Source organism: Oryctolagus cuniculus, chromosome 4 (genome assembly GCF_964237555.1).
Source record: "Oryctolagus cuniculus chromosome 4, mOryCun1.1, whole genome shotgun sequence".
NCBI lineage: Eukaryota > Metazoa > Chordata > Mammalia > Lagomorpha > Leporidae > Oryctolagus > Oryctolagus cuniculus.
This window is the reverse complement of record NC_091435.1, coordinates 3,637,146-3,663,036: the sequence shown is the minus strand read 5'-3', so window position 1 is coordinate 3,663,036 and position 25,891 is coordinate 3,637,146. Positions and strand designations below refer to the sequence as shown.

General features: G+C 64.9%; 1 protein-coding gene across 2 annotated transcripts; it reads right to left on the bottom strand.

Moving 5' to 3' along the window:
• Window positions 1-24,026, bottom strand: RIPK4 (receptor interacting serine/threonine kinase 4). 2 transcript variants are annotated; one of them, XM_070073138.1, is made up of 8 exons: window positions 23,784-24,026; window positions 16,325-16,616; window positions 11,764-11,912; window positions 8,937-8,986; window positions 5,786-5,944; window positions 5,067-5,170; window positions 3,083-3,347; window positions 1-2,318 (listed from the first exon to the last, which is right to left on the bottom strand). In XM_070073138.1, exons 1-8 carry the CDS (start codon window positions 23,963-23,965, stop codon window positions 1,159-1,161), a joined length of 2,361 nt encoding a protein of 786 aa, XP_069929239.1. In that variant the 5' UTR covers window positions 23,966-24,026; the 3' UTR covers window positions 1-1,158. The 2 variants fall into 2 exon arrangements, with proteins under 2 accessions (XP_069929239.1, XP_069929240.1); XM_070073139.1 differs by lacking the exon at window positions 23,784-24,026 and adding an exon at window positions 23,039-23,170.
• Window positions 24,027-25,891: the final 1,865 nt, after the last annotated feature.

Genomic DNA, 25,891 nt, shown 5'->3' with positions numbered 1-25,891 from the left:
TTCAAAACAACAGACCAGTCCTTAGCTTTATTGACATCTTTCAGAGTGCTGTCTGGCCTCGCGAGGCTGCACGGGGCGGGGACTTCCTGTTGCAGGGACGCACAGCCCCGCCCACGGGCTCACGAGAGCATCCACAGCACCTTTCTCTGTGCCACGCACCAGGCCACGTCCTGCAGAGCACTGGCCCGAGTACGTGGTCAGGAGGCCCCGTGTGACTGCACGGCCAAGAGACTCGGCCCCATCTCCCACTCCGCCCGGCTCCCGGGTGCCTCGGGCCACGCCCCACCTGCCCGGCCAGGATGCACGGGACAGCTGTTGGCAAAGTGGGTCAGAAAGCAGTCCCTCCCCCTCCATCCGGGCTCCCTCCCCCTTCATCCAGGCCCCCCTCCCCCTCCATCCAGGCCCCCACTTGGCCACAGATCAAGCACTAGAAGACGGCGGATGAGAGGGCGCCCAGCTGAGCACACGGCTCTCGGTCCAGGGCCCAGGCTGCACGGGAGCCTTCAGCGAATCCCACACGTGGTCCCGGGGTCCAAAGCTGTTTCAGGTGACAGGAAATGACCCACAGCAAGTGGACTCACCACGGGGTGGGCGATCGGGCAGACGGCTTTAAGGTCAGCCCTGGTGCTTCGTCCCGCATGGCGATACCCCCGGGCGATGGGAACCAGTGTCATCCGGGTATCCGGCGACAGCTGCTCTCTGGTCCCCTACTCCAAGGGATTCCGTAAACCAGGAACCTTCCGAGACAGTTCTTCCCACACCTCTTCCCTCACGGTGGGCAGTGGGAGGCGGCTCCCCTCGGGCGCTGGGGCGGCCACCCCAGGGCCGCGCCAGCAGGAAACCATTGGGACCCATCGTCCTCCGACCCCAGGCACCCTGACGGGCAGGTGGGTCCGTGGCCACAAGTGTCCCGGCTGGCTTTGGTCAACGCGCCCCCGGCCAGCGCCCACGCCCCTCGCCGTGCGCTAGGTCCATGTTCTGGCAAAGCCACAGCAGGGCAAGCCGAGCGCCCAGCCCGGCACCTTCCGGCCCCCACGCGGCTCACGACCACAGGACAAGAGGCCTGCACAGACCCCCAGCCTCCTGGGCAGCGGGCTAGGTCTGCTCACGACCACAGGACAAGAGGCCCACACAGACCCCAGCCTCCCGGGCAGCGGGCTAGGTCTTGCTGCGCCGCAGGATCGTGGCCGCGGGGCCGTGGCCGCCCTGGGACTTGAGGCTCTGCAGGTTGATGTGGGCGCCGTGCCTGAGCAGCGTCTCCACGGTCTGAGCGTGCCTGCCCTGGGCGGCCAGGTGCAGGGCGCTGAGGCCCTGCGCGTCGGCCAGGTCGATGAGCTCGGCGCTCGCCAGCTCCTCCACCACCTCCGAGTGCCCGTGCGCGGCGGCCAGGTGCAGCGCCGTCTGGCTCAGGGGCCCGCGGGCCAGCACGTCGGCCTTCTCCTCCACCAGCAGCCTGACCGTGGCCAGGTGTCCGCCGCGGGCCGCCAGGTGCAGGGCGGTGCAGCCCTCGGCGGTCACGGCCTCCCTGCTGGCGCCGCGGTGCAGGAGCAGCCTGGCGGTGCTCGTGTGCCCGGTCTCGGCCGCCACGTGCAGGGGCGTCTGCGCCCGCAGGCTGCACACGTTGACGTCGGAGTGGAGGTCCAGCAGGACGCGGGCCACGCGGTAGTGCCCCCGCTGGGCGGCCAGGTGCAGCGGCGTCCTCCCGTCCAGCGTCTGGGCGTTCACGCTCACCCCGGGCTGCTTGGCCAGCAGCCGGACGATGGACAGGTGGCCCTGCCAGGCGGCGTAGTGCAGCGGCACCCACGCGTCCTTGCCCTGCAGGGCCCCGTCCACGCCGCGCCGCAGCAGGATGCGCACGATGTCCTCCTGGCCGTGCTGGCAGGCCACGTGCAGCGGCGTGCGGCCCTCGAAGTCCACCTCGCTGGCCGAGGCGCTCCTCTCCAGCAGCAGCCGCGCGCTGCCCGCGTCCCCGTTCTGCGCGGCGAAGTGCAGCGCCGTCCACTGGTCCTCGTCCTTGGCGTTGACGCTGCTCTTGCGGGCCAGCAGCAGCTCCACCACGCCCCGCACGCGCCGCTCCACGGCCACGTGCAGCGGCGTGGCACCCTTGCTGTTGGTCAGGTTGGGGTTCGCGTTGTTGAGCAGCAGCCACTTGACGCACTCCTCCCGGCCGGCCTCCACGGCCAGGTGCAGCAGGCTGGCGCCGCCGTCCAGCACCAGGTCCACGTCCTGCGGCTGCAGCACCTTCATCAGCTTGCTCGTGTCCCCGGACACCACGGCGTCCACCAGCTTCCTCTTCTGCACGTCCGTGGCGCCCAGGTCTGCGGGCAGAGGAGAGGCAGCGTCAGGGCCGCTCACGGCGGGACACACGCCCTGCGCCGTCGGGGACCGGCGGCCTGGCCGTCCCACTGGGCCCCGCGGTGCTCGTCTCGCTTTATCTGTGTGCGATCGAACCAGGAGACCCGGGCAGGACCCAGGTGCTCGGTGGGGCTCCCGCCAGCCACCAGGCCCGAGTGGAGAACCCGGAGCCAGCCTGGGGCTGGGCGAGCAGGACGGGGCGCAGCCCGCGGGACCCAGGCAGCCCCTCCCGCGGACGAGGCTTGCACGGCTCTCCCTGCGCAGATGCACTGCCCGGGTGACCCGCTCTGGGTCGGCAGCCCCCCCGCCGACCCCACAAGGCCAGCCCCCGTCCAGGAGCTGTCACGAGACTGTTTCTTACAATGACCCTCCAGGGACTGGGCCCCCACCTGGGATGAAGGGGTCTGGTGTCACCCACTACAATACATCCTCGAGGGGACGGGGTGGGGGGGTGAGGGGCGGGGCTAAGGAGGCAGGGCTGCACGCTGGCAGCCTGAGTGGGGCCTGTGAGACGTCCCCGGGGAGGACCATAGCCAAGAAGGTTCTAGAACACGCCTGTCCTTGGGGAAGGTGGCATGCCTCCCTGGCAGCTCTGCAGCCCGCACCCTCTTCCACCAGCCCCCGCGAGAGCTGGCCCGCAGGCGAGGAGTCCACCTCGGGCCCTGGGGTTGGCACCCACGGCGCGAACACGGGGCCCCACGCCCCCCAAGGCCGCCCTCACGCTCACCACCCGTGGAAGGCTCCCGCTCGAAAGACAGCGACAGCGAGCCCCTGGAGGAGAAGGCCGAGTCCACGGAGGACACGCCCGAGAGCCGCTTGCCGCTGCCGCACGCCGGGAGCTTGGACTCGGAGGAGCTGCGGCTGAGCTGCTCGGGGCCCTGGGGCGTCTGCGAGATGCCGGAGTCCAGCTGCGACAGCAGCTCCGAGAGGCTGCAGTCCTTGTCGAAGGCGGGGGCGGAGGCGCGCTGGAGCTGCGTGGACGCGGGCGCCGCCTGCGAGGTTGGAGGGGGCGGTGAGGACGGGAGGGCGGTGCAGACGCCGCGGACATGCAGCCCGGGAGACCTGCTGGGTCCACCCAGCACAGGGACGTGGAACGGGGAACCCAGCACCGGGCACCCCGGATGCCATCTGCCCGGTGGTGTCGCACAGAGCAGCGTCCACGCTAGAGGCAGGATGCGAACACGAAGCAGGGCCATGCGTGGCGGGGAGGGGCCTTGGCCGACCACAGCCGTCACACAGCAGAGACAGGGCACTGGGCCCCTCCTTTGCCAAACCCCTCCCCCACACCCACTCCCTGGAGCTGTTGAGTGTGGCTCGTGGGCTGTGTGTAGCCAAGGGCCCAGCTATGGGGACAACATGGTGATCCAGCCTGACACACCCCCACGGACCCTCTGAAAAGGTCTTTAAGAAAAACAAAAAAAGTGGAGATTATTTGAATATCTAGACGGGAGGGAGAGAGCTTCCACCTGCTGGGTCACTCCCCCAACACTGCATCAGCTACACTGGGACCAGGAGCCAGGAGCTTTATCCGGGTCTCCCACATGGGTGCAGGGGCCCAAGCACCTGGGCCATCCTCCGCTGCTCTCCCAGGTGCGTGAGCAGGGGGCTGGATGGGACCAGTGCTGCTTCACGAGAAGCCGGTGTGGCGGTGGCAGCCTAACTGGCCGTGGCGTGGCACGCCAGCCCCTCCGGGCAGGTCCTGATGGGCAGCTCCACGAGCCCGCGTGGGGAGGGACGAGCGCCGACGGGGTCCCCGACTCTCCCTGCTTTACACCTGTCTGCCCCAAAGCCCCCTCGCTGGGACCTGCCCGGTCTGCTGCATGGAGCCACGTGCTGGCCGCCTGGCCCACCTGTATCGGGGCCGGGCTGCCCCTCGCAGGCACGCCCGTGTGTTTGGGAAGTGAGTGCCCATACAGGTGCACTTATCTCCGACCTCACGCCGCTAACCCGGGGACCTGGCCCCACGCCAGACGGCACGTTTTAAAGCTCGCTCGTCGGCTTCCTGGTGCAGCTCCGTGCCAGCCTCGCACCGCACAGGTACTTGGCGAGCCCCGGCACTCCGAGCTTCTATCACATCTTACATAACCTACGCAGCACAAACCACTCGCGAGCAGCCAACAAGTGACCACACGGGGCCGGCGCTGTGGCACAGCGGGAAGCCGCCGGCTGCGACGCCAGCATCCCATAGCCCATCCTGGCTGCTCCGCTTCCCATCCAGCTCCCTGCCAACGGCCTGGGAAAGCAGCGGAGGACGGCCAAGTCCTTGGGAGACCGGAAGAAGCTGCTGGCTCCCATCCGGCCCAGCCCCGGCTGTTGCAGCCATTTGGAGAGTGAACCAGCGGATGGGAAATTCCTATTTTCCTCTCTCGCTCTCTAACTCTGCCTTTCAAATAAATAAAGTGAATCTTTATAAAAAGAAGTGACCAGATCCCCAAGCCAGGGCTGCAGAAAAACCCAGCCCCACCCCCCTCCACGCTCCAGGCCACGGCACGGGGGCAGAGGCTCTGGGCCCCCACGGCTCAGGCGCGACAGGAGCCCACTGAAACCCAAGCCGGCCGCATGCTGTGCCCAGCTCACAGACAGGAACCTGGAGTCCCTGTGGGACCTGCGCAGGACCGGACGTGAGGGGGCAGTGCCGGCTGGCCGGGGCACCCGCAGAGCAGGCGGTGTGGCAAGTGCACCGGTGAACCCAGCAAACAAGACCCGGCTACCTGGCCGGCGGGCTCCAGGGGGGCCTTCCCGGCGGGCGCGGGCGCCGCGTCTCCCAGCTCGTCGTCGGGCCTCTCGCACAGCTCCTCGGTCTCGGAGGTGATTTCTTTGGGAAAACAACCAAGAGTGCATCGCTCGGATGACTGCCCGTCAACTCTGCCAGCCAAGGCCGCCGCAGGGCAGAGGCCGAGCCGGGGCCCTGCAGCCTGACCCCGGCCGGGCTCCCCGCGCTGGCGAGGCCTCACCACACAGAGCAGGAGCTGCCCTCGGGGGCCCCCACCAGCCAGACGCCCTGTGCCGAGCCACTGGCACCAGCCTGCGAGTCCCGTGCCCACTCAATCTTCTCCCCCGCCACGGGTCTTCCACGCCAGGAGATTTGCCTGGTCACGTCCCCTCCCAAAGACACAGCCGCAGAAGTTTTGGCAATTTTCCAAAGCGGCGTAGGTAGGAAGGACTCGGGCCAGTGGCTGTGTCCATCTCTCAGCACCCAAAGCGGAACCTGAACTTGAATCACCAGGCGTCCAGTCCCGCGGGCTCCCCTGGGCGGCAAACCAGGCCGGAGCTGACCCCTCGGGACGAGCTGCCCCAGCCCAGCCCTGGTGTCGCGAGGCCACACACAGACGCGGCTCCCGGGCGAACCCCGTGTGCAGGGCCCGTCCTGGTCGCCGGCTCTGTGTCCTGGGATGCCCGCAGCCGCGCCCCCGGATGCCCCCGCGCTCACCCTGGAAGGTGGGCCGGGCCTGCGGGTCCTCGTGCCAGCACCGCTGCATGAGGCGGATGAGGCTCCGGCAGGCGCGGGGCCGGGGCCGGCAGATGGGCGGCAGCGCGGGCCGGTGGCCCTTCACCACCTTCACCATGATGTGCAGGATGTTCTTCTCATCTGCAAGGCAAAGGCGCACGGGTCAGGGCTCTGGGGCCGGGGCAGGGCAGGGCGGGCCCAGCCACGCCCTCTCAGAGCCCCCCACACTGAGCGCGCGGCTCTGCCAGCCACAGGCAGCGTGGCAGACACAGAGACCCCATGTGGTGGACACAGAGACCCCCAATGTGGCAGACAGAGACCCTGGCGTGGCAGACATAGAGACCCCCGGTGTGATAGAGAGACCCCCGGTGTGGCAGACACAGAGACCCCAGCGTGATAGACAGAGACCCCACGTGGCAGACACAGAGACCCCCAGTGTGGCACAGAGATCCCACGTGGCAGACACAGAGACCCCACGTGGCAGACACAGAGACCCTAAGCAGCAGATACAGAGACCCCACGTGTGGCACAGAGACCCCGGGGCGTGCTCCACGTGACCATCACCTGCCATGGAGGCAACACTCCTAAACCCCAGAATCACCTCGTGCAGCACCCAAGGGGACCCAATTCTCCCAGTGGGAGAGAAACCTTCCTCACTTCCCGTTCCCAGCCCAGGCCACGGCGGCCAGGACGCCGGCTCTCCCTGTGCCATGCCAGGGCTGGGGTGTGCGAGGGGGCCATCCCCTCTTGGTTCACAACCCAGGGGCCACGCGGTCTTCCTTCACACCCCGTCGCCAGCACACCTGGCCTCTGTCAGGGTGGTGGCCGCGGCTTCTGCCCTGCCTGGGAAGGGTCGAGGCCGGCTCGGTGCGCCAGGCCCCGCCTCCTGCTCAGCTCAGAGCCCCCCTGGCCTCCGAGTCTCTAGTCCCAGCGGCCCTCCCCACCCCACGGCTCCAAACACGCCCAGGGAAGGCAGACCTGTGCGAGCCGCCAGGATCCTACCCAGACCCCCGCCACGGGGCAGCAAGCAGAGGACCGTCCCCTCGCCATCCCCACCGTGCACCTGCCTTGGCCATCACTTCCACCACACAACTCGGTCGTCGGCCAGGCACGCCACTATGTGGGGAGGGGTCAGGCCACAGACCTCCGTGGGGGAGAACGCGGCACCGGGGCGGGGTCACCAGACTCCCTGGTAAGATGACGAAGGAGAGAAGCTCCGTCCTAGCAGGGCTGGCCGAGCCCCGGGCCTCTCGGAATCTGGCGGGAGCTCCGGCCTCACCCGCATCCAAGGACGCTTTTGGTCTCATCTCAAAACAAGGGCCTTCTCCAGGAGCTACAGAGGTACCGGATTTTTACAACAAACAGGTCCTGGTGTCAAAGCCCGAAGACGGAGGGGCTGTTGGAAGTGCGGAGCCACCACAGCTCCCCGCTGGTGCCGGGAGCCAGGCGGGGCGGCAGAAGGGCTCACCGTGGCCCGGCGGGTTAAGTGCCACCTACAACGCCAGCATCCCATACGAGCGCCGGTTCCGGTCTGTGTTAGTCCACTGCTGATCTGCTCATGGCCTGGCAAACAGCACATGCTGGCCAAGGGCTCGGGCCCCTGCACCCAGTGGGAGACCCGGATGGAGCTCCTGGCTCCTGGCTTCAGCCTGGCCCAGCCCAGACTGCTGTGGCCACTTGGGGAGTGACCAGCAGGTGGGAGGTCTCTCTCTCCACAGCTGCCTTTCAAGTAAATCAATAAATCTTTGGGGGAAAAAAAAAAAAAAGGCAACAAAGGGCCCTGGGACGGGCTGCACAGCCGGCAGGCACCGGGCACAGCCGAGCTGCACCCGAGGTGGCTCACACGGACAATCCGGTGCGTGTTTTACAGCAGTTAATAAACAAGTGTTCAACAGAATTATCTGGAACTATCTAGAACAAGCAAATCCGGAGACTGAGAACCAAAGGGTGGTCGCCAGGGGCTGGGAGCAGGGAGAACGGGACTGACCGCTTAATGGGCGGGTGGGGGCTCCCTTCTGGGGTGCAGAACGTTCCGGAAGACGACAGTGAAACGCCTGGACGACACTATGCGTGAACTCAACGCCACAGAACCCTACACTGAGCGACCAGACAGCGTGTGCCTTGTGCACAGACTACCACCCGAGAAACTGGCCCGAAAGGACCCGGCTCCATCCTGTGTGCGACACCAAAAGGGCCCTCTGTCAGCCCGCGTGGCCAGGGTCTCCACACGGACACACTGCACAGCCCACCTGGCCCTGCTGGCTTCGAGGCCCAGAGCAGCCTAGGGAGCTGGACTGCAGGAGCTGACTGAGGACAGGGCACAGGAGAGCGCACACCCACCCACCCACCCGAGACAGCAACTCCACCCACACACCCACCCGAGACAGCAACTCCACACACCCACTCACCCACCCGAGACAGCAACTCCACACACACACCCACCCACCCACCTGAGACAGCAACTCCACCCACTCACCCACCCACCCGAGACAGCAACCCCACCCACACACCCACCCTGGGACAGCAACTCCACCCACCCACCCACCCGGGACAGCAACTCCACACACACACCCACCCACCCGAGACAGCACCTCCACACACACACCCACCCGAGACAGCACCTCCACACACCCACCCACCCACCTGAGACAGCAACTCCACACACATACCCACCCACCCACCCGAGACAGCAACTCCACACACACACCCACCCGAGACAGCAACCCCACACACACACTCACCCACCAACCCGAGACAGCAACTCCACACACACACCCACCCGAGACAGCAACCCCACACACACACTCACCCACCAACCCGAGACAGCAACTCCACACACACACCCACCCGAGACAGCAACCCCACACACACACCCACCCACCCACCTGAGACAGCAACTCCACACACACACCCACCCACCCACCCGAGACAGCACCTCCACACACACACCCACCCGAGACAGCACCTCCACACACACACCCACCCGAGACAGCAACTCCACACACACACACACACACCCACCCGAGACAGCACCTCCACACACACACCCACCCGAGACAGCAACCCCACACACACACTCACCCACCCACCCGAGACAGCAACTCCACACCCCCGGGAGCAGGCGGCCGCTCACCTGCAAACGGCTTCCTCTGCGTGAGCACGCCCCACAGGACGATGGCAAAGCTGCAAGAGAGACCAGGCCGTTAGCACCTGCGAGCCAGAGCCAAGACCAAACACGGCAGGGAGCCGAGAGGCCACTCGGAAACCGGACGGACGGACGGACGGACGGACGGATGGGGGCGGGGAGACACCAGGGCAGAGCTGTCAGAGGGAGACCGTCACGTCGGGGGCTTCGAGGCCAGACAGCAGGAGCTGCGCCCCAGGAGACACCCTGTGCACCTGCGCCCCAGCTCTGAGGGGCTCGGCCTCCGCCCACCTCACTGCCCCTCCGGCAGGCCAGGGCCTCAGCAGGATAAACGGACGGACGGATGAGCCAGGACGACTCGGGGCACCCCCTCCCCTGCTGTGCCCCGATCCTAGAGACACAGATGCACGTTCTGACCCCAACCCTGGCGCCGCGGCCACGGCAGAGCTTGTCACGGTGAGAAGGTGCCCAGACAGCGCCCGGAGGCGCCTCAGCAGGACCCCCAGGCCTTTCAGAACTGAGGATTCAGACTTACAAATAAAAAATCACTCTGGATCATATACACAAAAACCAACCCTCAAATCAAAACTCAGACACGGGGGGCCAGCGCTGTTACAGCCGAGACAGCACCGCTGGCATCCCACGTCCGCACCAGTTCATGTCCCGGCTGCTCCACTTCCGACCCAGCTCTCTGCTGTGGCCTGGGAAAGCAGCGAGGATGGGCCCAGTCCTTGCACCCCTGCACCCGCGTGGGAGACCCAGAGGAAGCTCCTGGCTGCTGGCTTCAGTCTGGCTAAGTCCTGGCCGCTGCAGCCATCCGGGGAGTGACCCAGCAGATGGAAGACCTCTCTCTGTCTCTGTCTCTCCCTCTCTCTCTGTAACCCTGCCTTTCAAATCAATAAATAAATCTTTAAAAACAAAAACGTGAGAGTCTGAAAGCCGGCTCCCTCGCGAACACCTACATCGACAGCGGCTTGTTAGTAAGAGCAGGAGAATTCGCCGAAAACGAACTGAAATCTGAGTTCAAAAGTTGACATCCTTGGCTCCAACACGTTTAAACAGACAGCGGCTCCCTGTCCCCAAACTCAACAAGCTGAGACCGGACCCCAGCGGGCTGGCGCTCAGAGGCACAGCAGGCACAATGGCTATTGTGACACCAGCTGGCCAGGGCCCAGGCGGTGCCGGAGACACAGAGGAGAGCCAGGAAGCTGGGGGCCCGGTCACCGGCACCACACGCAGGACAGAGCCACAGGGAGAGGCCGGGCATGCGTGAGCAAGCCTTCAACCGCACGGGCGAGGGACCCGGCCACGGGGCGGCTCCCCAGGCTCCCCTGCCCCCAGCCCCCGGCCGGCAGGAAGGAGGTGTTGGGAAATGCCAGCTGCTCAGTCCACAACACACAGAGGGGACGGCCGCTGGGAGACCCAGGCCGCTCGGAGGAGCAGGCTCTCCCAAGGACAAGCGGTAAAACCGCATCTCACTGAAACGCAAAGCCGGGGCTGGCGCTGTGGCATAGCGGGTAAAGCTGCCACCTGCAGTGCCAGCATCTCATATGGACGCCAGTTCGAGTCCTGGCTGCTCCACTTCCTGTCCAGCTCTCTGCTATAGCCTGGGAAAGCAGTGGAAGGTGGCCCCAGTCCTTGGGCCCCTGCACCCACGTGGGAGACCCAGAAGAAGCTCCTGGCTCCTGGCTTTGGATCGGCACAGCTCCGACTGTTGCAGCCAGCTGGAGAGTGAACCAGCAGATGGAAGACCTCTCTCCCTCCCTCTCTCTCTCTCTCTCTCTCTCCGCCTCCCTGCCTCTCCTTATCTCTCTGTGTAACTTTGACTTTCAAATACATACATCCATATTAAAAAAATAAATAAATAAAACGTCAAAGCTGCACCATGGGCTGGCGCCACGGCGTGGTGGGTGAAGCCGCCGCCTGCAGTGCCGGCATCCCATATGGGTGCCGGTTTGGGTCCCGGCTACTCCACTTCTGATCCAGCTCCCTGCTAATGCGCCTGGGAAAGCAGTAGAAGATGGGACAAGTGTCTGGGCCCCTGTGCCCACGTGGGAGACCTGGAAGAAGCTCCTGGCTCCTGGCTTCCCTGTGGTCCAACCCAGCCATTGCAGCCATATGAGCCCAATGGATGGAAGATCTCTGTCTCTCCCTCTCTCTCTATAAACCTACCTTTCAAATAAACAAATCTTTAAAAATAAAAATAAAAAAACCTTGCACCGCGCAGAACCTGCGGGCCTGGTTACGTAACTGGCTCTGAGCTGGCCACCAGCATCTCAGCCAGCCGCACTGCAGGGAGCCCACGCAGGCCCTGCAAGCACGCGTCCTGCTCTCATGGACCAAACCCACGTTTCACAGGCACCGAGGGCCGCTATGAGAGCTGCTGTCCTGAGCGGGGAGGGCGAGGCTCAAGCCCCCAGCTGATGCCCACAGGGGACTGGGGCACCCACTGCCTGCACACGCACACTGGGACAGGACCCACTGCACATGGCACACTGGGACAGCACCCACTGACCGCACACGGCACACTGGACAGCACCCACTGCCTGCACACGGCACACTGGACAGCACCCACTGCCTGCACACGGCACACTGGACAGCACCCACTGACCGCACACGGCACACTGGACAGCACCCACTGCCTGCACATGGCACACTGGACAGCACCCACTGCCTGCACATGGCACACTGGACAGCACCCACTGCACACGGCACACTGGACAGCACCCACTGCCTGCACACACACACTGGGAAGCATCCACTGCCTGCACATGCACACTGGACAGCACCCACTGCACGCTGGGCACCCACTGACCTGTACACATCGTGCTTGGTGTCAAAGAGCCGGCTCTTCTCTCGGATGCGCTCCGGGGGGAGGTAGGCGATGGTGCCGAACAGGCCGTCCATGCTGAGGTCGTGTGAGTGGGACAGCCCGTTGCACTTGGCCAGCCCGAAGTCAGAAATCTGCAACACAGCAGGCAGCACGAGACTGGTCAGCCTCCGACGGGGCCGTGCGCGCAGTGGGCCGACGCTGTGAGCACCGCCGCCCTCTGCAGGGTCCCCAGCACCATCCTGGATCCAGGCAGTCCCGCCCCCGGGCAGGAAGGGCGGCATGAAGGGCAATGCACCTGCTCGGCGGGGCAGAAGGGCACTGCTCTACAGAGCGAGAGGTCGAGGGGCACGGGCGCCTGCACTGGGGCGGACGGCGGCCTCGGTCTGCGGCCAGGAGGCCGGTGACGACCTGGGGCAGCTGGTTATGCAGGCCGCCCGCCAGGGAGCCGGGCAGGTGTCGGCAAGCCCTCCACAGGGAAGCGCACTTTCGGCAGCCCTTTAAATCGAGCAAAACACACACCCCACCCCCTCCACGGGCGTCCTGCCTCCCCCCTGGAGGGCTTGCGGAGCGTCCACCCCGCCACACGGGGCCGCCCGGTGCCTGGGGCCTGAGGCTGGGGGAAGCAGGACTTCCTGGGCTAAGGCACCCTCGGGCCTCCCTGAAACCCTCCGTGGTGACGTCACTCGCCAGCAGCTGCCCCGCAAGCCTGTTTGGGGAGCCCCCTTCCCACCAGCACCCCCACCTCCGGGTGCAGATCGGACCCCCGGGCTTTGAAGCCGTGGGAGCGCGGTACGAGGGATTAAAGCACTAAAGGGCGCCTGACCCACGTGGAAACGGCCCCTTTCTCTTCCCCTGCGAGGTATGTGTTTCTTTCCAGCCTTGTAATTAACTCGCAGGCACCGTCTCAAGCACACCTGTGGGGCGGCCGCAGCGGGGCTGAGTCAGGCCCCTAATGCCGGGACGGGAGCCAGGGGGCCCGGCGTCACCACGGCGCACGGCTGGGAGGATCAGGAGCAGGCTCCCGGCCTCGTGCCCGCGCAGCCGGGGCTCCCCACGACCTGGCGCCAGGGCTCTGCGGTCCCTGGCAGAAGCCGCCAGTCCCCAGGGTCAATCCCCGCACCCGGGAACTAGCGCCGCGCTGGGAGACAGCTCTCGGAACCCGGGAGTCGCAGGCCGAGCGCTGGCGCCTGGCACAGGTCATGAAGAACGCCAGCTCACCCCTCCCGCTGCAAGGGCCGTGCTGAGACGCAGACAGGACTGGAGCTAAGGGTGCCCTGAGCCACGTGCCCAGGAGCTCGGGGCTCTGCAGCTCTGTGCACAGAACACGGCCGCCCACACCGGGCCGCCTGGACACAGACGCAGCCCGCGGATTTAAACCAGGTGACGGCATCTCCAACACGAGATTCATCACGTGAGGATCAGCGCCTCAACGCTGGCACTTAGTGCACTCAGTGACGGACGACCTCGAGTGTCATTCCACATCAAGTGCCTTCTTACCCGGCAAGAAGCTGGCGCCGCAGTGCCGGCCCCGGCCACGCTGGCTATGAGAGGGCAGCACGCAGCGGGGACACTCGGGCGGGCTGGGCCCTCCCGAGGGGACTTCACAGTGGGCGTGGAAAGACGAGATAGTTTTGGGACAAACAATGATGAGATCCACACATATAAGGGGCCTCCGGAAAGACTGGGAAACGCGTATTACAACATAAGCTTCTCCTTTAAAGCCATTTCCCACAAACTTTCAGAAGTCCCTTGCATTTCAAGAGTCCAGCGTGGCGCCGGCGCTGTGGCGTGGAGGCTAAGCTGCTGCCCACAGCACTGGCATCCCCTATGGGCGCCAGTTCGAGTCCCGGCTGCTCCACCTCTGATCCAGCTCCCTGCTAATGCACCTGCGAAAGCAGCGGAAGATGGCCCAAGTGTTTGGGCCCCTGCACCCACGTGGGAGACCCAGATTCTGGTCCTGGTTCCTGGCTTTGGCCAGGCCCAGCCCTGGCTGTTGTGGCCACTGGGGCCACGGTGAACCAGTGGATGGAAGATCTCTCTCTTTGCCTTTCAAATAAATAAAAACAAATGTCTCAGAGTCCAGATCAAAGTTGCTGCCTCACATCGCTGTCTGCTGACAGCCACCCAGCCACCCGAGGCCCAGGCAGACCCGGCGGCCGGGCTGGGCTCCCACGTCCCACACCGGGGCAGAGCAGAAGGAAACGCACTTTCCGGCTGCTCCCGGCTCCCGGGTGGTGACTAACCCCTGATTAAGAAGGCTGTCACACAGAAGCAACCCTCTGGGGGTGGGGACAGGCTGTCCCACCCCGGCCCGGCAGGGGCACCGGCACTTCCGGCACCCCCGGGGCTTCGCCTGGACCAGGCACCCCGCGGAGAAGCCTCACCTACGAGCTAAACCCACCGCCAAGGGGAGAGGAAAGGGCTCAGACCCCGGGCACCAGGGGCAGCGGGCGGCACTCCTGGGTCCCTGGGCAAGCAGCAGGCGTCCACTGGGCTCCAGGGCTCCGGTATCCCCGACAGCCGCTGGGAGGCCCCCGCACATTTCCAGGCACACGGGCTGCCCACGGCACTGTCCCCACAGACCCCTAACAGCTGGCACCGGCCCTGGGGCCACAAAGGCCCAGCCCAGAGGCTGCCGGGAGGACGTCGGCTGAGCACGGTCTCCCTCCCAGGGCCTGGCCCACAAGGGCATGCGCGCCACAGCAGCCCTGGAGGACAGCCGGTTCCAGGCGGCCTTCTCCTGGCTTGGCAGTGGGGCTGCAAGGCGGGGCCCCCGTTCCAACCCAGCCAGCTGCTCCCCTGCCCACGACTCCGCCTGACCCGGCCTCCTGGGAGGCCCAAGACTGCCTCAGAAAGCGGACAGGAAAACAACATCAAAAGTATGGGGGCTGGTGCCATGGCACGGCGGGCAAAGCTGCCGTCTGCAGCGCCAGAATCCTATATGGGCACCAGTGAAGTCCCGGCTACTCCTCTTCCGATCCAGCTCTCTGCTGTGGCCTGGGAGAGCAGTGGAAGATGGCCCAAGCCCTTGGGCCCCTGCACCCACGTGGGAGACCCGGGAGAAGCTCCTGGCTCCTGGCTTTGGACTGGCCCAGCCCTGGCCATTGCAGCCATTTGGGGAGTGAACCAGTGGATGGAAGACCCCTCTCTCTCTCTCTCTCTCTCTGTGTGTGTGACTCTGGCTTTCAAATAAATTAATCATAAAAACAAAACTAAAAAAAAGATTATTGTGCGCAAAATTTTTTCCATAATATATTATTTCCATAATAAATTTCCATAATATATATTTTCCATAATTTTTCCATAATATATGAATGTGTGTTAATAAAAAACCCACGTATTACAAATTCTTTTTTCACGAAAATAAGCTCACACCTTTCATTTCATTTTCCACTCGCTTGCTGATACCCGCACCCGGCACGCTCGACCCCTCGCCACACTGCCCAGGAGAGCTGTGCGGTCCAGGCTCCCAGCGCAGAGCAGCAGGAACCCCAGGAGGTGGGCAGATTCCAAGGCCCACGGCGGCGCCCCTCACCCCCAGCCCCTGAGTTCTGTCCCTCTTACATCAGGACCAAACGTCCAGCCACCGACTAGGATCTGACCACGCGCTGCACCTGCCCGAGGACAGCCCAGGATTCCTGTCCAGAGTGGAACCGTCTGCCTCGCCGCCGCCTCCCGGCAGCCACGGTGCACCTGCGCCCGCCGAGAGCTACAGAGCAAGGCAGGCCGAGGACGGTCTCTCAGGGGCCAGGCCAACAGAGAGGGCAGGAGGTGCTGTGGATCCACGGACCAGGCACGTGGGAGGGGTCCTTTCTTGTCCCCTGCGTGAGTGGGACAGGAGTCAGGCCACAGCTCCTGGCTGCTCACTCGCTCGCTCTCCCGTGTGGAGAGGCAGGGAGGCCGTGGCTGCCTCTGTAGACCCACCTCTGACCCAGACTTCCCCGGGGTGGGCGGCCGTCACCACGTGGGGACACAAGGGCACCACCCTCGGGGCCGCGGAGAGACAGAAAAGCGCCACACCCAGCCTTGAGGCCGGAATGACGATGTCCCCACTGCCCACCCCCGCAGCGAGCCCGTTAGCTGGCACGCTTACAAACGTAGCAAAGGAAAAAACCCACAGGCTCCTAGGCTTTGCGGGGGACACAGTGTTCTGCCTGTGCAGGCACTAGCAGGCGGGCTGGTCCCTCTACAGAGCCTCTTTCTAGAACACTCCACAGCCCTGACCACAGAGCATCCCCTTCCCACCACCCTCGGCCCTGAAAGCAGGCAGTCCACGGCCCGACCTCCTCTTAACCAGAATCCACGAATGCACGGGCCCCAAATCCGTCGCGCGCCAGGATCTGGGGGAGAGGGCCCGTGCTTGTTCACGGGAGCCACCTTCCGGCTGCGCCTGGTGTTTACCCAGACCCCACGCTTCCTCCCACGGAAACATGCCAGCCGCACCCCCCTCCCCCAGCCCACCTTGAGGTGGTAGTGGGCGTCCCGGACCCCACGCTCCCTCCCGCGGGAACAGGGGCCTGTCTGTGCCGCGCCGGCCGCCCACCTTGACGTGGTAGTGGGCGTCCAGCAGGATGTTGGCCGGCTTCAGGTCCAGGTGCAGCAGGGGCGGGGACATGCAGTGCAGGAAGTTCATGCCCACGGCGGTCTCGTGGATGACGCGGAAGCGCAGGTCCCACGGCAGGGGCTCCGAGGCCAGCAGCTTCTCCAGCGACCCCGTCTCCATGTACTCCATGACCAGGCCCACGGGCTCCCGGCAGATGCCGTACACGGGCAGGATGTACCGGAACTTGGCCATCTCCATCTTCTTGGCTTCTTCCAGAAGCTCCGTGCGCTCCCTGAGAGAGGTCACACACGGGGCATGAGGGACACGCAGTGGCTGGGAGACGGCCGGCTCTGGGTGCACGCCCCAGGAGCCCACCCCCAGACACGGCTGACGTCTGCGGCCCTGTGAGGCACGGCTGAGCGCCCATGGGCAGCCCTGGGCCAGCGTGCGGGGCCCTGGAGTCTGGGGGTCTCCTCCCAGGGCAGGGCTTGGCCAGAAGCTGTAACTGGCTATCTACCTGAAGAGCCCCCCACCAGCCCCTCAGCCCAAGCCCACCTGCACACTTCGGCTAGGGGCACAGCGTCCGTCCGTGGGATACAGGTACAGGGCTCACTGGCATGCCACAGCCACCACCACCCTCCACCCCCAAAACTCCCATCACCCCCACCTACGGGCACAACACGCGCACCCTGGCCCCCAGTCCCTGGCAACCTCCTTCCGACTCTCTGGCTTGAAGGATAGAGCTGGGGACCGGTGCTGTGGCACAGTGGGTTAAACCAGCATCCCACATGGGCACCGGTTCCGATCCAGCTCTCTGCTGTGGCCTGGGAAAGCAGCGGAGGGTGGCCCAAGTCCTTGGGCCCCTGCCCCTGCACGGTAGATCCGGGCATAGCTCCTGGCTCCCGGCTTCAGATGGGCCCAGCTCCTGCCCTTGTGGCCGTCCGGGGAGTGAACCAGTGGGTAGAAGACCTTTATCTCCGTGTTCACCTAACTCTGCCTCTCAAATAAATCTTAAAAACAAAACAAAGGTGACGCCGTCTCTTGGGGGTGGCGCTGGGTCTACCCCACTGCCCACGGTGCGCGGTGGCTTCCGGGGGCCGACGTACACTTCCCCAGCGTCTGCTCCTCTGACCTGTGCTCAGAGTGGTGGCTCGGGCAAGCGCTCCACCTGTCCCCCTGGGAGCGGCCACAGGGCCACGCACGGGACTCTGAGAGGGCTTTGGCCAGGCTCACCCTGCCCCACAGGGCTCAGGGACCAGCAGTTTGTAACAAGCCCCAGGGAGTGTTTACACTGCCAGGTCGAAGGTCAGCCTCCACCTCCCTGCAGCCTGCGATGGCCTGTGTCCGCCCTGGGGTCAAAAGCTTCAGCCCGCGTTCAGAGGCCACGTCCTGGCCACACAGGACCTGGGTCAGCAGCAGCCCAGCACAGGCCCACGGATGCGGGTTCCCAGGCCTCGCTCCCAGCAGTGGTTCCGGGCTGGGCTGGGAGAGCTGCTCTCTGGGGATAAGGGAACCACCCCGGCACAAGGGCCCCTTCCCTCCAAGCTGGGAACCAACCGGGCAGCTCAGCCTGAGCCCAGGCCTCCGGACACTACAGAAACACCTCCCAGGCAGGAAGCGGAGCAGGTGAGGCCCCTCCCTCCTTGTTTACCAAACAGGAGCTCTTCCCCTAGAGAAATTCCTAAACAGGCCGCAGGGCCCCAGGGCAGCCCGGCCCAGCCCAGCCTTGCAGGGGGTGGGGGGTGGGGGGAGGCACTCAGCACAGGGCCTCTGGGGGCACCTCTAGGTGTGGGCCAGTGGCTGTCAATCAGGGGCAAAGGGGCCCCAGGGGAGGGCGGGCAGTGCCAGGACTCCCGGGGCTGTCCCATCTCCGGCTGCACAAACATCAGCCCCCAGATCATCCAATCGCGGAGGATCATCCAGCCGGGGGACCGTCCAGCCGGGGGATCATCCAATCACGGGGGACCGTCCAGCCGGGGGACCATCCAATCACGGGGGACCATCCAACCGGGGGACCGTCCAGCCGGGGGATCATCCAACCGGGGGACCGTCCAGCAGGGGGATCATCCAATCACCGGGGACCATCCAGCCAGGGGATCATCCAATCACGGGGGACCGTCCCGCCGGGGATCGTCCAATCACGGGGAAGCTACAGTGTGGCTTGCAGTTTCCCCTCCTAGCTCCGGGCCAAGGACCTGCGTGGAAACGAGCCGCCCAGAGCAGGCAGTGCTGGCCCGGGGGCTCCCTGGGCTGAGCTGAGGGGCTGCCCCATACCAGGACACCGCCGGCCACTCTCCCCGCAGCCAGGGGGATCCCACTGCGCGGCACGGGGTGGCCCCCTGGCTCTGCTCCCCAAGTCCTTGGAGGCTGAGAAAAGGCCGGGGGCAGGCTGGTCACTGCGGAGGAAAAGAGAACACACCCAGGCTCCTCCCGCTGGGGACCTCGCCCACAGCACAGGGCAGCCGCCTCCGAGAGTCACCGTGGGCCTGGTTAACAATCTATGTCCAGGGCCCGGGCTGCGGTGCAGCGGGTAAAGCTGCCACCTGCAGTGCCGGCAACCCATACAGACACCAGCTTGAGTCCCGGCTGCTCCACTTCCCATCCAGCTCTCTGCTGTGGCCTGGGAAAGCAGCAGAAGATGGCCCACGTCCTTGGGCCCCTGCACTATGTGGGAGACCTGGAAGAAGCTCCTGGCTCCTGGCCTCGGATCTGCGCAGCTCCGGCCACTGCGGCCATCTGGGGAGTGAACCATTGGATGGAAGACCTCTCTCTCTGCCTTTCAAATAAATCAATCTTTAAAACATTTTTTTTTTAAAAGAATTTGTCTGACTTTGAGATGCCATGATTTTGAAGAGCCCTGTTTGAACTACTGAGAAACGGGCTTTTTTCCTTAATACTATTTGTTGAACTCTTGGTGTGGAGTTACCCTTACGTGCATAAAGTTAATTGAAAATAGATCTTTGTTAAAAATAAGAATGGGAATCGGAGAGGGAGGAGGAAGAAGGGTGGGAGTGTGGGCGGGAGGGAGGGGAGAAGCACTACGTTCCTGAATGTGTATGTACGAATTCAGTTTGTACACCTTAAATAGAAGGTGCCTATATTTAAAAAAAATAATAATAATAATAGGATTTGTGTCCAGGGGCCGGCATCGAGGCACAGAGCCCACACCCGCAACACCGGAATCCCACTGGGTCACACATGTCAGCTCCAGCTCCCTGCTAACGGCCCAAGAAAGCCGAGGGGCGGCCCCAGTGTTTGAGCCCCCACCACTCCCGAGACGTGGATGAAGCTCCCGGCTCCCGGCTCAGCCCTGGCTGTTGCGGCCATCTGGGGAGTGACCCAGCAGATGGAAGACCTCTCTCGCTCTCTGTAACTCTATCTTTCAAATAAGCAAGTAAATAAACCTAAACAAAAAGAACCTGTGTTTCCTACTGCTATGATTTTAATATAATAAAGTGGTCGGCTGCCTCCCCTACCACCACCACCAGACACCGGCCTAAGCTCTCCTGCCGGCCTCAGGGACCCGCGTCCACCAGGGAGCTCCCCCACAGGGCCGCGTCTCCACGTGGAGTGGACATCCCACCCCCCAGCCTAACCTGCCCGGAGCCGACGCGCACCCAATTAGGGCTTGCGGGAGCTCGGGGCTAACCTGCAAACCGCCTCTCCTCCCATTCGCCCCGAGGGCGTGATCCATAAAACCTGGTGACTTCTGATTGGGCTCATTAGCGACTGCCGAGTAGCCGGGGGCGGGCAGCCGGCCACGCCCCTCCCCTCCGCCCCGGTTCAGCGGGTTCCCCGCTCGGCCTTCCCGGCTCTCCCCAGACACCACAGACCCCGTTCACAGCATGTAATTAGAGCCGCGACCGCTTTTCTCCTTAAAGCCGGGGATCCCGGCCCAAATCTCCCCCGGAGCGGGCGCTGGCTTCCCACAGCTGCCGGGAGGGAGCCGCTAGGAATAAGCCGCTGCTTCCGGGCCACACCGCCCTGGCTAGGATCAGAGGAGCCTCGGGCAGGCTGGTGGGCGGGCGAGCAGGCAGGGCAGGGGTCCTGGGCCGCCCGGTGGGAGGCTGGAGACCCGGGGGCAGCGGCTCTCACATGCCCCCCACCCCGTGCTCAGAAGAGCCTGCCCCGTACAACTTCTATCATCCAGCCGCCGCCCCGCCTTTCCGGCCCTCCTCCTCTGCTCCAGGGACACACGCCACCAGCCAAGCAGCAGCCCTCCGGGGGTCAGGCAACATCTGCAACTCAATAAGCCTGGACCGCGGCTTCTCCCAGCTGCCACCGAGGGCGCCGCGGCTAACAGCGACTTAGAAGTGCACGGAGCGGGAGGGAACCCGGCAGGGTCGGGCGGACGGGCTCTAAGCTGTGTTTGCAGCCGCATTCAGGAGCACACAGAAGGTGTGGAGTTGACCCTACTCCTGAGTCCCGGAGCCTGGGTGCTGGGCAGAGCTGGGGCCAGGCGGCCGTGCCACGTCTCGGCCACGTCCCCACCGTCCCCGAGTCGCGCTGACACCGTCTCAACTGAAACCCAACCTGAGATCGCACGGCCTCGCTCAGGCGGACGCGGCAGGGCTGGCACCACCGGGCACAGGGCTGCCGATTCCGCCTCCGCTCCCCCACCCCGCTCTGGTTCCAGGTGGGCGGCGACCCCATTTATGGGCAGCGACACAGGGTCCAGCTCGGGGTCGCCTTCTCCGCTGTTAACTCCGTCTTGTCCTTTAGACAAGTGACGGTGTCACTTTCCCCCGCCGTGGAGAGGGCCCTGGGACGCGGAGAAACATTAGAAAGTTCCGTCCATCCCTTCCCAGAGCGGCTGGAGAGGAGCCCCGGGGGCTCCTCCCGGCTCAATCGGGAATCCCAACGTCCCCAAAGCCAGGGGCCCCTCCGGAAGCCGCGTTAGTTAGAGGGGGAGGCACGGCCCCCCCGGGGAAGCGGCCAACGCCGAGAAGGGGCCTCCTTGGCTGGGGCGAGGCGCTCCGGGAGTGAAGGCCAGGAAAACCTGGGAACCACCTCTGGGAAAAAAGTAGCCGGAAAAATGGTTTCATCATGAGAGCCGCGCCGTCAGCCAGGGCTCCGCGCACCACCCAGCCACGCTCCCAGGCAGCCTCGGAGGGGTTCCCACACTGCTATTTTTAAAACTGACAAGAAAGGGGCTTGGCCAATTGTCAGCGCCGCAGCTGCAGCCCGGGGCTGCTCAGGCTCGCCCCGACTAGCACGAGCCGGCTCCCTGCTGGCGCCGGGGCAGGGACCTCGTGAATCTGAGCTGAGGGCTGGGAGGGGAGAGGGGGGCCTTCTCTCCTAGCCGCTAACAGCACCCGAGGTCAGAGGGCCCCCTCCCCCAGCGGGTTAAAGCCCCTGCCTGCAGCGCAGGCATCTCATATGGCCACCGGTTCGAGTCCCGCTGCTCCACTTCCTGTCCCGCCCTCTGCTATGGCCTGGGAAAGCAGTAGAAGACGCCCAAGTGCTTGGGCCCCTGCACCCGTGTGGAAGACCTGGAGGAAGCTTCTGGCTTCCCACTGGCCCAGCTCCAGCCATTTTGGCTATTTGGGGAGTGAACCAGTGGATAGAAGATCTCTCTCTCTCTCTCTCTGCCTCTCTCTGTAACTCTATTTCAAATAAATAGAATCAATCTTAGAAAGAAAGAAAAAAAAGGAAGGAAGGGTCCCCTCGGCACACTTCCTTACCCCCGGGAGCCCTGACCTGCCCTGCAGAGAAACACAGGCTGGGTGGCCTGCGGCAGCCTGCAGGCGCTAGGGTCAGGGTCAGCTGTGGCCAAGGCCAAGGCATAGATAAGGGCTGGGGCCAAAGTACTCAACGGAGCCAGGGGACTCCAGCCCGGCCTGAGCATCAGGCAGCCCAGCCCTGCCCGATAAAAATCGGCTTCACTGACACCCCCCGGGGGGGGGTCCCCGTGCAGCACACAAAGGGGGCCACAGTCACCCAGGACAGGCCCAGGCCACGCAGCAGGGGTGCTGTCCCTCAAACAAAGCAACACGGAGCCTGGAGAGGTGCAGGGCTGGGGGCCTGCGTGCCGAGACGCCAGGAAAATCCCACTTGCTACTCCTGGGAAGCCCCGGCAGATTCCGGGGGGCCGCGGTGGCCGGCAGCCGAGAAATCCGGCTGTTCCGAGGCCGAGATGCAAGCCCGCAAGGCTGCGGGGGGCACCCAGCTCCCCCATGCCCAGCGGGACGGATGCAAATCCCTACCCAGAGCTGCACACGGAATACGGAACATTTAACCCCGCGAACCCCGCGGCGGGGGCTTCCTTTGCAAACTGTGGGAGGCTAAACCAGCGCGCAGCCACCAGCTCGCCACCACCGGGGCTTCTCGGCAAGGCCAAAACACTTTTCACCGGAGCCCTCGGCGGCCGGCCTCAGGGGAGTAACCCTACCCGACAAGGCCACCCAAGAAACCCCGGAAGAAAGAACCTTCCTTCGGAGGACGCAGGTGATGAGTCAGTGGGGGTGGGGTGGGCACTTGTTTACTTCCCTCTTCCAGTGCAAGAATCCGGGGTGCAAACCTGTGCTGATGCGGAGAACCCACTCCAGACCCCCCCCACCCCGGGGAGAGGGGCTTGCCCACGGGCAGCGAGCCCCGGGCTGGTGCGCCAAGCGCCCAGGACTTGGTCAACACGACCACAGCGCCAGAGGAAGCCCCGGGGGCCAGGGGGGACAAGGACGCGCTTTTGCATTAACCTAGGGAGGGTCCTCTCACCTCTGAGCTGCTGGCCATTCGGGACACCGGTCACCATTGGACTGCGGCGTCCACACCACACCGGGCTTGGGGGTGACGGCAAAAAGCCGCCGGCAGCTCCGGGGTGCCGACTTCTGGCCACGGAGGGAAGCAGAGGGAGGCGGCCCGGGCCTGAAGGCCTGCACCCCGCTCCCAGCCAGGCCGCCCCGGGGTGGTCCAGGCAGCCGGGCTCCCCGGGGGCCCGCGAGCTGACTCCTCCCTGTGTGTGTGTCCAGGGCTGGCCGAGTGCGGGAAATCGCCCCAGAAAACACAGGCACAACACACACTTCCTCCACAGGTGAGCCAGGAACTGTTCACCGCGAGCCGGCGCGCACCTGCGGCACCTCCCCCGCGATCGGCGAAATTCGCCTCCAAAAAAAGCGAGATTATGCGGAGACCACCACGCACCCACGGAACGCGACGGCGGCGGCCGGCGTCCCCGCGGGAAGTCGCGCGCCGGCGGTGCGGGGCGCAGCGGGACCCCGGCGCCGCCCACCGCCGTAATGACCGTCTTGCCCCAATTTGTGCTCGGGCGTAAATTACTAAGTCGGCGGGGCGAGGCGCTGCCTTCACAAAGGCCGCGCGCCCGCACGGCAATCCTGCTAAGCCGGGCGCAGACCGCAGCGCTCGGGCGGGTCCGGGCGCGCCTCCGGGGGCCGGTGGGCCCCGCGCCCCCAGCCCAGGGCCCGCGTCCCCCCGGCGCGCCCCGAGCCCCCGCCGCGCTGACCTGTCGTCGACGTGCAGGCTGGGCGAGCACTTGATGGCCAGCCAGGTCTTCCAGTGGACGTGGCGCACCTTGTACACCTGCCCGAAGCCGCCCGAGCCCACCTTCTCCCAGCCCGTGAACTCGCTCGCGTCGAAGGTGCGCAGCAGCGCCAGCGCCCACGGGCTCCCACCGTCGCCCTCCATAGCGCCCGTCTCCCCGCCGCCGCCGCCGCCACCGCGGCCGCCCAGGTGCCCAGGTGCGCGCCCCGCCCCGCCCCGCGCGGCGTCACTTCCGCTGTGCGCCCCGCCCCGCGCGGGCCCCGCCCGGGCGCCGTCCGTGTCCCCCCTCCCGGGCGCCAGGCCTCCAGGCCGGACGTCCGCGGCCGCCGGGCGCCAGGTCGCTGCCCCCCGGGGCCAGGTCCCTGCCCGGGGCGCCGCGCGCTAGGCTGCTCCTCTCTGTGTTTTTTGAGTTTTTTTTTTAAAAGATTTATTTATTTGAAACGCAGAGTTAGAGGCAGAGAGAGAGGTCTCCCATGCGCTGGTTCACTCCCCAGATGGCCACAATGGCCAGAGCTGGGCTGACCCGAAGCCAGGAGCTTCTTCCAGGTCTCCCACATGGGTGCAGGGGCCCAAGCACTTGGGCCATCCTCCACTGCTTTCCCAGGCCACAGCAGAGAGCTGGATGGGAAGTGGAGCAGCCGGGACTTGAGCCGGTGCCCCTACGGGATGCTGGCACTGCAGGCGGCGGCTGGACCTGCTGAGCCACGGCGCTGGCCCCTGGTGGTGGTGGTGTTTTTAAAGGCGTTGTAGATTCAGTGCAGTGCTCAGAAGTTCACTTTGCAGAGCCACAGCGCCCGGGGTGCAAGCACTGGGGCTGCACCCACCTGGGCACCCGCACCGGCCACTGCTCCCCTCCCCTGTGGCCCAGAGCTTTCATCCCAGGTGCTGCATTTGCAAGCCAGCGGCACCTGCGCCTCTGGGGCTGCCTTTTGTGCGCAGCCTCTCTGGCCAGAGGCTGATGCTGGGGCTGTTTATGAGTGTTCTCGCGGAAGTAACTCTCCGCGTCTTTAACAACAGCAGCCGCAAATCTGACGTCCACTTCAGGGCAGTGCTGTGGCCTCGATGGCTAAAGCCTCCGCCTGCAGTGCAGGCATCCCATATGGGCGCCGGTTCTAGTCCCGGCTGCTCCACTTCTGACCCAGCTCCCTGCTAATGCGCCTGGGAAAGCAGCGGAAGACGGCCCAGGTCTGTGGGCCCCTGCACCCACGTGGGAGACCTGGATGGACCCCCTGGCTCCTGGTTCAGATTGGCACAGCTCCAGCCGTTGCAGCCTTCTGGGGAGTGAACCAGCGGATGGAAGACCCCTCTCTCTCTCTCTCTCTCTCTGCCTCTCTGTAACTCTGCCTTTCAAAAAAAAAAAAAAAAAAAAAAAGCAAAGGTGTTTTCTCCACCTGTGGCAGCCTTGGAGGGACTCCTGGGTGGGCAGTGGACGTGTGGCACAGACCTACACATCAGGGGAAGGTTCAGTTCTGGGCATTGCTGGACTGCACAGCTGGGGGAAGCTGGGACCTGGCCCAGCAAGGGGCACCGGGGGGCAGGACGCCACCGTCAAGGAGAGAGCGACATAGGTTCACCTGCGTGTGTGCCCAGAGAGACAGAAACGCTCCCGCCGGCCCCCTGGTGGCCTCCCTCTCGGCTTCCACTGGCCCTGCGGCTCGGGCACCTCTTATTTTACAACCTGAAATTGAGCCGCCCCGGCCCCACGGGGCCTCTCCCGGGAGGAGCCGGCACTCCCAGCTGGCCGGCCACAGACCTTGCTGGGAGGGGTCCTCCTGGGGAGCAGGGACAGCACACCCTCCTCCTCTTCCTGACTTGGTTACACTGCGTCTCCTGGAGGCTGGGTGTCAGGTGGTGATTTTAAGCTCATTTGTAGGGAATGTAGCTGACATTTGAACCAGCATTTAAAAAATAAGTGGGGTTTTGGCCGGCGCTGTGGCTCACTAGGCTAATCCTTTGCCTGCAGCGCTGGCACTCCAGGTTCTAGTCCCAGTTGGGGCGCCGGTTCTGTCCCGGTTGCTCCTCTTCCAGGCCAGCTCTCTGCTGTGGCCTGGGAGTGCAGTGGAGGATGGC